Genomic DNA, 14,030 nt, shown 5'->3' on the forward strand with positions numbered 1-14,030 from the left:
CTCAAAAATAAACAATCCTAAAACTATCGCAGGGGAAAAAACATCCAAAGCAACAATAAGATTGACAGCAGATTTCTCTTCTGCAACAGCAGATGCCAGGGACAATGAAGGAATGGCGTCAAAGTGTTAAGAAGAAATCGGCTAGGCACCGGATTACAGATCATGCCTGTAATCCCAGCACTTTGGGAGGTTGAGGCGGGTGGATCACCTGAGGTCAGGTGTTCAAAACCAGCCTGGCCAACATGGCGAAACCCTGTCTCTACTAAAAATACAAAAATTAGCCGGGTGTGGTGGTGCAATAAAAATCTAGAATTTTCTGTCTCCCTAAACTGTTGTTTAAGAGCAAGGCTGGGTGCAGTGGCTCATGCCTGTAATCCCAACAGTTTGGGAGGCCGAAGTGGTGGATCACATGAGGTCAGGAGTTTGAGACCAGCCTGGCCAACATGGAGAAACCCCGTCTCTACTAAAAACACAAAATTAGCTGGGCGTGGTGGCGCATGCCTGTAATCCCAGCTACTCAAGAGGCTGAGGCAGGAGAATCGCTTGAACCCGGGAGGTAGACATTGCGGTGAGCCGGGATCGCGCCATTGCACTCCAGTCTGGGCAATAAGAGTGAAATTCCGTCTCAAAAAAAAAAATCAGCTGTATGTGGTGGCACGTGCCTATAATCTCAGCCACTCAGAAGACTGAGGTGGGAGAATGGGAGAATCACTTGAACTTGGGAGGCAGAGGTTGCAATGAGCTGAGATCACACCACTGCACTCCAGCCTGAGTGACAAAGTGAGACTGTCTCAAAAAAATAAAAAAAAGAGCGAGAGAAACAAAATAAAGACATATTCAGACTTCACAGACTCAAATAACAGTGATGCTAAAGTATTACATCAAGGAAATAAAAACCGAACCAAGAGGGAAAGTATGGACCATAGGAAACAACGGTGAGAATAAAAATTGAGAAACTATGGTGGTAAATTTACCATTGAGTAAAGGCAAACAAACAAGCAAAAACCAATGTGTCTGAGTTTACACAAGGGCAAAATTAAAACCTTCAGCAATAATAACACAGAAATGGGGAAGGGTGTTGAGTGGATATTTCAAGCACACTAAGATTCATGTGTGTTCAGGAGGAGGTGAGAAATGGGTATAACTTTAGACATCATTAAAATAATGCACAGCAGGTATCTGTGTTATATAACTAATGGTAACTCCTAAAAACACAAAACTATGATACGCATATAGAACTATGCATGTTACAACATAGTATCCATGCCAGCACACTGTTAGAAAACCAGTATTTTTCAATCCAAAAGAAAACAAGGGAGAATAAAGGGAGAGGGAGGAAGAAGGAATGGCAAACAGAAACCACAAAATCAGATAGTAATAAGTCTAAATAGATCAGTAATGATTATCTATGTAATTGGATTACATTCAACATACTAAATAATACTAGAGTGAATTTTAACAATCTAGCTATATACATCTTCTAAGAGTCACAACTAAAACACAACACATAGAAAGACTGAAAAGACAAAATGTACATACTAGGAAAATGCTAATCAAAATAAAGCCTGCAGCAGTAATATCAGACAAGAGCTACCTGTCTTTGTTTTTTGTTTTTTTGAGACAGGGTCTCGCTTTGTTGCCCAGGCTGGAGTACAGTGGTGTGATCTCAGGAGTAGCTGAGACCACAGGTGCACAGCATCATGCCTGGCTCATTTTTGTATTTTTGTAGAGATGGGGTTTCTCTATGTTGCCCAGGCTGGTCTTGAGCTCCAAGGTTCAAGCGATCCTCCTGCCTCCACCTCCTAAAGTGCTGGGATTTCAGATATGAGCCACTGTGCCCGACCTAAGAAATACCTTCCTAAGGCAAAGCATTAATAGGAATAGAGACTCAATGTAATAATAAAAGGAGCAATCCACCAAAATTTTTATAATAATGATATTGTTTCCACTATTAGTATAACCTCCAAAAAATATAAAGCAAAACTGAAATAGTGAAACTGATAAACCCACAATTACAGCAGATTTAACACAACTCCATCAGAAAACTGACATATCAAACATGATAAAAAATTGAAAAAGATATTGATTATCTGAATGACCAAAATAATAACCTTGGTCAACTATTATGTACATATACATATATCCCCCCAGCCAATAAATTTACAAAATGTATATTCCTTGCAAGTACAGATAGAACATTACAAAAACTGACCATATATTATGTTGCTGCAAAATATTATAAGTAGTGGCAAAAACCACAGTTACTTTTGCACCAACCTAATACTAGGTAACACAGTCAATCAATACCATATAGAGCATGTTTATTAGGTTTTGGGGTTTTTTAACCATAATGCAATTAAGTTAGGAACCAACAATAAAAATAAGTATATCAGCACAAAATTTTAAAATTCTGTCCTAAATAACAGATTAAAAAGAAAACCCCAAAAGAAATTACCAAAAAATTTAACAACAATAAAAATATTATACATCAAAATCTGTGGTATGCAGCTAAAGCTGTATTCAAAAATCATTGTATAACCTTAAATACATTTCAAAGAACACCTCAATTTAATGTTTCAAACTGACACCACGTCATTCAATCTAATTTCTAAAACATCTAATATCTCAGGTTGGAAAGTCTACCAACTGTGCCAATTTGCTAGAGATGCAAAGATCAGTCACTCTCACAGGCCCACTGGAAAGCAGAAACACAAACAGCAATCCACAATGAGATCAATACTATTCTGTAATAGAGATGCAGAACTTGCCATTAAAACCCAGATGGAAGGAAGCAATTATATAAATGAGAAGGTGCCAAGAAAGTTCCAGAACAAAGCCTAGTAGGATATATGGAGTTCACCAGGGAGATAAGAAGAAAAGTGGCATTTGTGTCAGAAAGAATAGTATAAGCAAAGAAATGGCTGATTAAAAAATAGAGAGTCCAAATAGATCAGTAATGATTATCTACACAATTGGATTACATTCAACATACTAAATAATACTAGAGTGGATTTAAAAAAATCCAGCTATATGCAGCTTCTAAGAGATGCACACAACATAACAGGAAACAGCATAATAATTCAGCAAGGGTAACGGAAGCTTAAATGAAAAGGAGCAGACAGGCATACACTCAGGGGCCAGACCATGGGGCTAAACTTAATTCTGGGGACAATGGAGACTTTTAGAAAGGTGAGTGATAAGAACAGATCTGAGTTTCAGAAAGATTAGTCAAGTGGGCCATGAGATAATGGACTGGAGAGGAACCAGAAGGTGGACAGGCAGATCGGTTAGGCGATGACAGAGGACACATAGTTTGAAGAGGTGGAGTGGGGAAAAATGCCAAAATTACATTCTAAAACCCTCTTAATTACCTTCTTCAGCTTCAAACACAAGCTACCCTCACTCACCTATTCAGCTTCCCCATCACAAATATCGCACCTGACCTTGGCTCACTAGACAGAAGTTGCAAATCAAAAATACAAATGGGTGGCTACTCAACGTGGCTCGTGTGTTCTTCCCCCAGTGGAAAAGAAGATTTATGCTGCAAATTAGACCTATCTCAGGTTGCCTTGGTGCTACAGTCAGAGATAAAATCCTTGTTCACCATCTACTTCTTGGCAGCTTTAATTTTGTCAATAACAGGAAAATGAAAACTATTTTCAAAGCCTACAACCGAGCAGTGACAAATTATAAAAGAAATTTATTTGGGAAACGTGAAGCTTTTGCATTTGGTGTTTTGTCTAGATGTGTTGGGTTTTTAATGGTAAATGTTAACACAGCCTTGGCTGCCTTCTTGTGCAAATATCTGTTTTCAAAGAAACCTTGGCGTCTCCATCTTCTTCCCTTTCGTGAAGCAAGAAATTAAACAGCAAGAAAGCCGGAACCTAGGAGAAAATGTAAAAAAGCAAAATTTGTAACTTAGGATTTTAGAAAATGCTCCAGAATAGTATTTTCCAGTATGTGTGCCACAAAACACTAGCTCCATGGGATGTACCTAAGGGCCAGGCAAAGTAAAACAAACAAACAAACAAAAACAAAAACAGCTCTTGACTATATATATTTGGAAACACAGGGAAAACAAAATTAAGCAGATTTCTTTACTAAAACATTTTCAGAGGCTTTAAAATGGTAATGGAGGGCCAGGCACGGTGTCTCATGTCTGTAATCTCAGCACTTTGGAAGGCCACAGCAGGCAGATCACTTGAGGTCAGGAGTTTGAGACCAGCCTGGCCAACATGGTGAAACCCCATCTCTAGTAAAAATACAAAAATTAGCCAGGCATGGTGGTGCGCACCTGTAATCCCAGCTACTCGGGAGGCTGAGGCACGAGAATCACTTGAACCCAGGAGGTGGAGGTTGCGGTGAGTTGAAATCACACCACTGCACTCCAGCCAGGGTGACAGAGCAAGACTCCATCTCAAAAAAAATAAATAAAATAAAATGGTAACGGGCACTGTGGATTTCCAAAGGGGCACATATATGTAAGATGTGGCATTTCCCACAATTACTGGGCTGTGGACGTTGTCTAATAGGAAAATCTCCAAGGACTGGTGTTCTAAGGAACACACTTTGAGAAGCCCTGTGCCAAAAATGTCACCCTTTCGAAAGGTTCCTTTTTCTGCTTTCAACCAGTTGGCAGTCATGCTCTGTTGTTATCAGCTTGGAGAACATGGCAACACAATTTTAAGTATCAATAGTAAAGGTAACATGTAAGTTGTTAACATTAGGGAAAGACAAGTGAAGGGTATATGTGAACTCTCTGTACTAGTTTTGCAACTTCCCTTTCTGTAAGTCTAAAATTTTTTCAAATTTCCAAGTTTAAAGAGATCTTGAGGTCATCGGAGCAACCAAGACAGCCACGATCTGAGGGGCCAAAATCGGGAGGAAGGGAAATGCACTGAGGGGAGTGATACATCTACAGCTGACTGTTCTCTTTAGGAAATGTTCTGTCTTGCAACATAGGACATAAAGTCTGAGCAGAAAACACCAGCCTGGAACTTGCAGCAGTCTTACTAGGTTGTGTAAGAGAAAAATTGGAATACACTGTAACCAAGGAAACCAGGATATAAGAGGCCAAATTTCTGGGAAAAAGGGAAACATAAAGAAGCAAACCTGACAAGCTATGTTCAATTTCCTCTTGAGGCTTTTGACAATTCCTAAGCTGAATACACAAGGCAGATGATAAGAAACCAGCACAAAGAGGCTGCTAGAAGGCTAAATATCTAAGCAGATATTTCTGCAGTATCACAGTGATCAAGAGACAGAAATTAGAGTTAGGACTCCCCAATGAGGAAAAACATCCTGGGATTTTAATTCATCCCTGAATGCCTAAACCCTAGGAGTAAAAGCAAGCAAGGGGACATGCCCTCACAAAGCCTGGAATGCAAACTTGAATCATTTCAATCCACCTGTAGCAAGGTTACAAGCCTTTACCCTCATTATCCGCCAGAATAAAACTAGATAATCTCTGGAGGAAGATACATTACTCAGACCTGCTACAATTCTTCACACACAATATGTGCCATTCAAGTAAAAATAATGTGGCATACCAGGATACTGAACCAACAATGGAAAACTAAGAAAAGAATAGATGATCCAACAGGTAATCCCAATATTGACATCAGAAATGATTTTTAATGTAACTATGATAAACATGTTGAATAAAATAAATGACAATGTAAAATTTTTATCAAAAATTGGAATACATAAAAAGAAAGCAAATGAAAATTACAGATGAAAATCCAATAACTAAAATTAAGAACCCAACAGAAGTGTTTAATAACAATTAGACGACAACTGAGAGAATATGTGAACTGGAAGTTCAGTCAGTAGAAAGTATCTAAATTGAAACATAAAGGGAAAGAAGATGAAAAACATAAAAAAGAGCACTATAAGCACATCAGACATGGTGAAAATACCTTAACACAAGTGTATTTTAGAGTTCAAAGAAATGAAAAGAAACAATATTTGAAGAGGAGATGGACAATAATTATTCAAAATAGAAAAAAGACACCAAGCTACAGATTGAAACTTCTCTATGAACACCAAGCAGGATAAATATGAAGATAAACATACCTAGGCACATTATAGTCAAACTGCTGAAGACCAAAGACAAAGAGAAAGATACACATTGCATTCAAAGGAGCAACAAAAAGATTCTTAGCTGATGTTACAAGAGAAATCAAGGAGCTACAAAACAATGAAATCACATCTTTAAAATGCTGGCAGAAAATATCTGCCAATCTAAGATTCTATTCCCTGTCAATGAATATATCCCTCATAAACAGGCAACATCAAAGAAATCTTCAGACAAAAGCATTGAGAGAATTTCTCACAACGGACAAACACCAAAAGAAACACTAAAGGGAGTTCTTTAAAAAATTATATATGTAGTGTGTGTGTATGTATTATATATATACACATTTATGTAATATATGTGAATTTATATATATAAATATATATAAATGGAAACACAGACACATATAATTTTTTATTATATATACACACACATATATAAATGGAAACAAATGGAAATAAGAAAATAGGGAAAGAAATGAAGAGCTCCAGAAAGATAAATCTAAATGAATATTCACAGCTTAAAATAAAAGTAATGTCTTGTGAGGTTTTAAATGTATGTAGAATTTCAAAAGCATAAAAATGATAGCACAAAAGCCACCACTAAGGGAGTTAAGTGAGACTCTTGTTGTATGGTCTATTCTATTGCTTGGAAGTGATACAGTACTAATTTAATGAAGACACCACCACATTAAAAAAAAGTGTGTTATAATTTCTAGTATTGCTTTTTAAATAATTATAAAATAATATATAACTAGCAAGCTACTAGAGTAGTAAAATGGAATAATTCTTTAAAGTGATTAATCCAAAAGAAGGCAAGAAAGGAGAAAGAAGCAAAGAATGAATGAGATAAATAGAAAACAAATAATAACATAGCAGATTTAAATGTAAAAATATCAATAATTACATTAAATGAAAATGGACTAAATATTCCAATTAAAAGACAAGAAGCATCAGCCAGCATTTAAAAACAACAAAAAAAGCTACACTATATCCTGCTAATAAGAGATGCACACTAAAGGTAATAACATGAAAGAAAAATAAACAGGTGCAAAAAGATACATCAGAAAAACACTAACACTGATTTCTGGAGGAGGAGGCAGAGCAAGATGGCTCAACAGAACCCTCCAGCAATCGTCCCTCCTGCAGGAACACCAAATAGAACAACTATCCACACAAGAAAGCACCTTCATAAGAACCAAAAATCAGGTGAGCAATCACAGCACCTGATTTTAACTTTGTATCCAAGAAAGAGGCACTGAAGAGGATAGGAATGATAGTTTTGAATTGCCGACACTACTCCTCCTCCATCCCCCAGCAGTGCAGCATGGCATGGAGAGAGAATCTGTGCACTTGCGGGAGGAAGGGCAAAGTAATTTGGGGAATTTGCATTGGAACTCAGTGCTGCCCTGTCACAGTGGAAAGCAACACAGGCCTTTCCCAGTGTTTCCCACTGGCTTTGGCCAGTGCCCGTGGAGGGAGCACTTAGACTAGCCCTAGCCAAAGGGCAATCGTCCATCCCAGCAGTCAGAAACTGAGTTCTGGCTAGCCCCACCACTGTGGGATAAAGTGTTCTGGGGTCCTAAATAAACTTGAAAGGCAGTCTAGGCCACAAGGACTGCAATTCCTGGACAAATACTGGTGCTCTGCTGGGCCTACAGCCAGTGGAACTGGGGTGCATGCAACCCAGGAAACTTTATTAATAGAGAACTTTCCAGGGAGACACCAGCTGGAGTGGCCAAGGGAGTGCTTGCATCACCCCTTCCCCAACTCCAGGCAATGCGGCTCACAGTTCTGTAAGAAGAGGGAAGTGTAAAGAGGACTTTGTCTTGCAATTTGGATACCAGCTCCGTCACAGTAAAATAAAGTACCAAGCAAAGTCCTAAAGCCCCCATTTCAGGCCATAGCTTCCAGACAACATTTCTAGACCCATCCTGGTCCAGAAAAGAACTCTACCCTGAAGGAAAGGACCCAGTGTCACAGAATTCACTACCTGCTGACTAACGAGCCCTTGGGCCTTGAATAAACACCCCTGGGCCTTGAATAAACACCATCTGTAGCCAGGCAGCAGTCATCACAGGCCTTGGCAAGACCCAGTACTGTGCTGGTTTCATGTGTGACCCAGCACATTCTCAGCTATAGTATCCACAGGGAAAGGCTCCTTCTGCTTGAAGAAAGGAAAGGGAAGTGTAAAAAGGATTTCATCTTGTGACTTGGGTACCAGCAGAGCCACAGTAAACTAAAGCACCAAGAGGACTTCTCATTTCCTCAGTTCCAGGCCTTAGCTCCTAGAGGGCATTCCTTAACCCACCCTGGGCCAGAAGGGAACCCACTGCATTGAAAGGAGAGACCCAGACCAGGCAGAACTCACCACCTGCTGAATAAAGACCCCTTGGGCCTTGAATAAACATCAGCAGTAGCCAAGCTATAGTTGCCATGGGCCTGAGGTAGTGATTGTCTGGGCAGAGACTCCTTCTGCTTGAGGAAAGGAGAGCAAAAAAGAGGTCTTTGTCTTGCAACTTGGGTAGCGGCTCAGCCACAGTAAAGTAAAGCATCAAGCAGACTCCTGCAGCCCCCAGTTCCAGGCCCTAGCTCCTGAACTGCATTTCTAGATCCACCCTGGGCCAGAAGGAAATCCACTGCCCTGAAGGGAAAGATCCATTTCTGGCAGGAATCAACTTCTGCTGACTAAAGAGTCTTTGGCCCTTGAATAAACATCAGCAGAATTCAGGAAATAGTTGTAATACATCTTGGGCAAGACCCAGAACTGTTCTGGCTTCAGGTGTGACACAGCACAATCTCAGTAGTGATGGTCACAGGAGTGCTTGTATCACCCCTCCACTAACTCCAAGAAGCTCAGCATGGAGAGAGAGATTGCATTTGTTTGGAAGAAAGTAAGAGAAGAGAACAAGAGACTCTGCCTGGTAATCCAAGGAATTCTCCCAGATCTTACCCAAGACCACTGAGGCAGCACCTATACAAGACTGCAAGACTCAGAGTTACTGGGCTTAGGGCACTCCCTAATGCACATATAGCTGCAGTGACCAAAGACTTAGATCAAATGTTCAATTCCCTTTGAATACTTGGAAAGCCGTCTGAGGAATGATAGGTATAAACAAGCCCAGATTGTGAAGATTAGAATAAATACCTAACTCTTCAATGCCCAGACATGAATGAACATCCACAAGTATCAAGACCGTCCAGAAAAAACAAGACCTCACCAAATGAACTAAATAAGTTACCAGTGACCAATTCTAGAGTGATGGAGATATGTGACCTTTCAGACAAAGAATTCAAAAGAACTGTTTTGAAGAAGTTCAGTGAAATCCAAGATAATACAGTGAAGGAATTCAGAATCCTATCAGATAAATTTAAAAAACAGATTAAAATCATTAAAAAGAACTAAGCATAAATTCTGGAGCTGAAAAATTCAACTGACAAACTGAAGAATGCATCAGTCTCTAAACAGAAGAACTGATCAAGCAGAGGAATGAATTAGCAAGCCTACTTGAAAATACACAGAGGAGACAAAAGGAAAAAGAATAACAAAGAATAAAGCAAACCTAACAAGATCTAGAAAATAGCTTCAAAAGGGCAAATCTAAGAGTTATTGACCTTAAAGAGGAGGTAGAGAATGAGATCAGCATAGAAAGGTTATTCACAGAGATAATAATAGAAAACTTTCCAAACCTGGAGAAAGATGTCAATATTCAAGTACAAAAAGGGTATAGAACACCAAGCAGATTTAATTCAAATAAGACTATCAAACTCCCAAAGGTGAAGAATACAGAAAGGATCCTAAAAGCAGCAAGATAAAAGAAAAAAATAGCATATAAAGAATCTCCATTATGTCTGGCAGCAGATTTCTCAGTAAAAACCTTTCAGACTGGAAGAAAGTGGCATGATACATTTAAAGAGCTGAAGGAAAAAGATTTTATCCTGGAATATTATATCCTACAAAAATATCCTTCAAACATGAAGGAGAAATAAAGACTTTCCCAGACAAACGAAAGCTGAAGTATTTCATCAACATCAGACCTATGCTAATGGGAGCTTTTCACTCCCTAATACTCACCATGCTAATGGGAGTTTTTCAATCTGAAAGAAAAGAACATTGATGAGCAATAAGAAATTATCTGAAGGAACAAAATTCACTGGTAACAGTAAGTACATAGACAAATGCAGACTATAATAACACTGTAATTGTGGTGTGTAAACTACTCATTAGCATTTCAATAAAGAAACATCAGACCTAATCTGCACTATAGACCAAATGGACCTCATAGATATTTACAGAACATTTCATCCAACAGCTGCAGAATACACATTCTTCTCCTCAGCAATCATTCTCAAGGATAAACCATATCAAGTGTCTTCTCTGACCACAATGGAATAAAACTAGAAATCAATAATAGAAACTCTAAAAACTATACAAACACATGAAAATTAAACAGTATGCTACTGAAGGACCAGTGGGTCAATGAAGAAATGAAGAAGGAAATTTTAAAATTCCTTGAAACAAATGAAAATGGAAATACAACATACGAAAACCTATGGGATACAGCAAAAGCAGTACTAACAGGAAAATTTATAGCAATAAGCCCCTACATCAAAAAAGTAGAAAAACTTCAAATAAATAACCTAATGATGCATCTAAAGAACTAGAAAAGCAAGAGCAAACCAAACCCAAAATTAGTAAAGAAAAAAATAAAAATCAGGCAGAAATAAATAAAATTGAAAAAGAAAAGGCAATATAAAAGGTCAACAAAACAAAAAGTTGGTTTTTTTGAAAAGATGAACAAAATTGACAAACCTTTAGCCAGACTAAGAAAAAGAGAGAAGACCCAAATAAATAAAATCAGGGATGAAGAAGGAGACATTAAAACCAATACCACAGAAATTCAAAGGATCATTAGAGACTACTATGAGCAACAATATGTCAATAAATTGGAAAACCTAGAAGAAATAGATAAATTCCTAGACACGTACAACCTACCAATATTAAACCATGAAGAAATCCAAAGTCTGAATAGGCTAATGACAAGTAACAAGATCAAACCTCTCATTTGATCTCATTTGAAATACAAAGTCTTCTGGCAAAACAAGCCTGGGACATGATGGCTTCATTGCTGAATTCCACCAAACATTTAAAGAGGAACTAATACGAATCCTACTCAAATTATACTAAAAAATAGAGGAGGAGGGAAGACTTCCAAACTCATTCTATGAGGCCAGTATTACCCTGATACCTAAACCACTCAAAGATACATCAAAAAACAAACAAACAAACAAAACAACAACAAAACTACGGGCCAATATCTCTCATGAACATCAATGCAAAAATCCCCAACAAACTACTACCAAACTGAATTTGGCAACACAAGAAAAAGATTATTCATCATGACCAAGTAGGATTCAACCCAGGAATGCAAGAATGGTTCAATATATGCAAATCAATTAGTGTGATACATCATATCAACAGAATGAAGGACAAAAATAATATGATCATTTCAATTGATGCTGAAAAATCATTTGATAAAATTCAATGTCCCTTCATTATAAAAACCCTAAAAAAACTGGATATTGAAGGAACATATCTCCATACAATAAAAGCCATATACAACAGACCCACAGCTGGTATCATACTGAATGAGGAAAAAATGCAAGCCTGTCCTGTAAAATAAAGGACAAGGCAAGGATGCCTACTTTCACCACTGTTATTCAACATAGTACTGGAGTAATCAGATGATAAAGAAAAAAAAGTAGCTAATCAGATGATAAAGAAAAAAAGGCATCTAAATTGGAAAGGAAAAAGTCAAATTATCCTTGTTTGCAAATAACATGATCTTATATTTGGAAAAATCTAAATACTCCATCAAAAAGGTATTAGAACCAATAAACAAATTCAATAAAGTTGTAGGATACAAAATCAACATACAAAAATCAGTAGAATGTCTATATGTCCACAAAAAACAATCTGAAAAAGAAATCAATAAAGTAAACACATTTACAATTGCTACAAATTAAATAAAATACCTAAGAATTAACCCAAGAAGTTAAATATCTCTACAATGAAAACGATAAAGCATTGATGCAAAAAATTGAAGAGGACACCAGAAATAGAAAGATAGTTCATGTTCATGGATTGGAAGAATCAATATTGTTAAAATTTCATACCTACTAAAGCAACCTACAAACTCAATGCAACTTTTATCAAACTACCAATGACATTCTTCACAGAAATAGAGAAAATAATCCTAAAACTTATATGGAATCACAAAAGACCCAGAATAGCCAAAGCCATCCTGAGCAAAATGAATAAAACTGGAGTAATCACATTAACTGACTTCAAATTATACTACAGAGCTGTAGTAACCAAACAGCATGGTACTGACATAAAAAACAGACACACAGACCAATGGAACAAAACAAAGAACCCAGGGATAAATCCATACATCTACAGTGAAATCCTTTGCAACAAAGGTGCCAAGAACATATATTGGGGAAAGGACAGTCTTTTCAATAAATGATGCTGAGAAAACTGGGTATCCATATGCAGAAGAGTAAAACTAGATCCCTATCTCTCACCATATACAAAAATCAAATCAAAATGGATTAAAGACTTAAATCTAAGACCTCAAACCGTGAAACTACTATAAGAAAACATTGGGGGAACTCTCCAGGACACTGATTTTGGCAAAGATTTCTTGAGTAATACCCTAAAAGCACAGGCAACCAAAGCAAAAATGGACAGATGGGATCACAACAAGTTAAAAAGCTTCTGCATAGCAAAGGCTTTTCAACATCAACAAAGTCAAAAGACAACCCACAGAATGGGAGAAAATATTTACAAACTATCCATCTGACAAGGGATTAATAACCAGAATAAAAGGAAGTCAAATAACTCTATAGGAAAAAGAATCTAATAATAAAATTTAAAAATGAGCAAAAGATCTGAATAGACATTTCTCAAAAGAAGGCATACAAATGGCCAGCAGGTATATGAAAAGATGCTCAACATCACTGATGACCAGAGAAATGCAAATCAAAACTACAATGACATATCATCTTACCCCAGTTAAAATGGCTTTTATCCAAAAGATAGGCAATAACGAATGCTGGCAAGGAGAAAGGGGAACCCTCATACATCCTTGGTAAGGATGTACAACCACGATGGAGAACAGTTTGGAATTTCCTCAAAAAATAGAATTACCATATGATCCAGCAATCCCACTGCTAGGAAAGAAGACAGGAAATCAGTGTATCAAAGAGATATCTGCTGCCCATATTTATTGCAGCATTATTCACAATAGCCAAGATTTGGAATCAATCTAAGTGTCCATCAACAGATGAATGGATGGAGAAAATGTGGTACATATTCAGCCATAAAAAAGAATGAGATCCTGTCATTTGCAACAACACAGATGGAAGTGGAGGACATTATGTTAAGTGAAATAAGCCAGGCACAGAAAGACAAACATCAGATGTTCTCATTTGTGGGAACTAAAAATTTAAACAATTGAACTCATGAAGACAGAGAGTAGAACGATAGTCACCAGAGGCTGGGAAGGGTAGTAGGGGAGTAGAGGGAATCGGGATGGTTAATGGGCACAAAAATATAGTCAGATATAATGAATAAGAGATAATATTTGATATCACAACAGAGTGGCTACAGTCAGCAGTAATTTGTTGTACATTTTAGAGTAACTGAGGAAGTACAATTAGAATGTTCATAACACAAAGAAATAAGTGCTTGAGGTGAGGAATACCCCATTTACCCTGACAACCATTACACATTGTAATAATCCTTACTTATTGTATGCCTGTATAAAAATATCTGATATATGCCATAAATAATTACACCTCTATGTACCCATAGAAATTTTAAATTTAAAAAAAGAAAACACTAACATCAACAATAAAAACCTTTAGAATCTATACTAATATCCTACAAA

General features: G+C 37.4%; 1 protein-coding gene across 19 annotated transcripts in view; it reads right to left on the reverse strand.

Moving 5' to 3' along the window:
- SH3GL3 (SH3 domain containing GRB2 like 3, endophilin A3) overlaps positions 1-14,030 on the reverse strand; it is a 165,198-nt gene that overhangs the window by 63,894 nt on the left and 87,274 nt on the right. For 5 of the 19 annotated variants that reach the window (XR_010151470.1, XR_008539642.2, XR_008539643.2 and 2 more), the window contains exon 2: positions 3,822-3,884. The exons of 12 other annotated variants lie outside the window; for them this stretch is intronic. Coding sequence is in view for 2 of the 7 variants with exons in the window: in XM_054667873.2 (XP_054523848.1) it covers positions 3,822-3,884 (63 nt within the window). In the remaining 5 variants the exon portion in view is untranslated. Of the gene's footprint in view, positions 1-3,407; positions 3,885-14,030 lie in introns of all 19 variants that reach the window. 2 more of the 19 variants (XM_063794277.1, XM_054667877.2) reach the window with 1 other exon arrangement.

The sequence above is a fragment of the Pan troglodytes genome, chromosome 16 (assembly GCF_028858775.2).
Source record: "Pan troglodytes isolate AG18354 chromosome 16, NHGRI_mPanTro3-v2.0_pri, whole genome shotgun sequence".
NCBI classification, from domain to species: Eukaryota; Metazoa; Chordata; class Mammalia; order Primates; family Hominidae; genus Pan; species Pan troglodytes.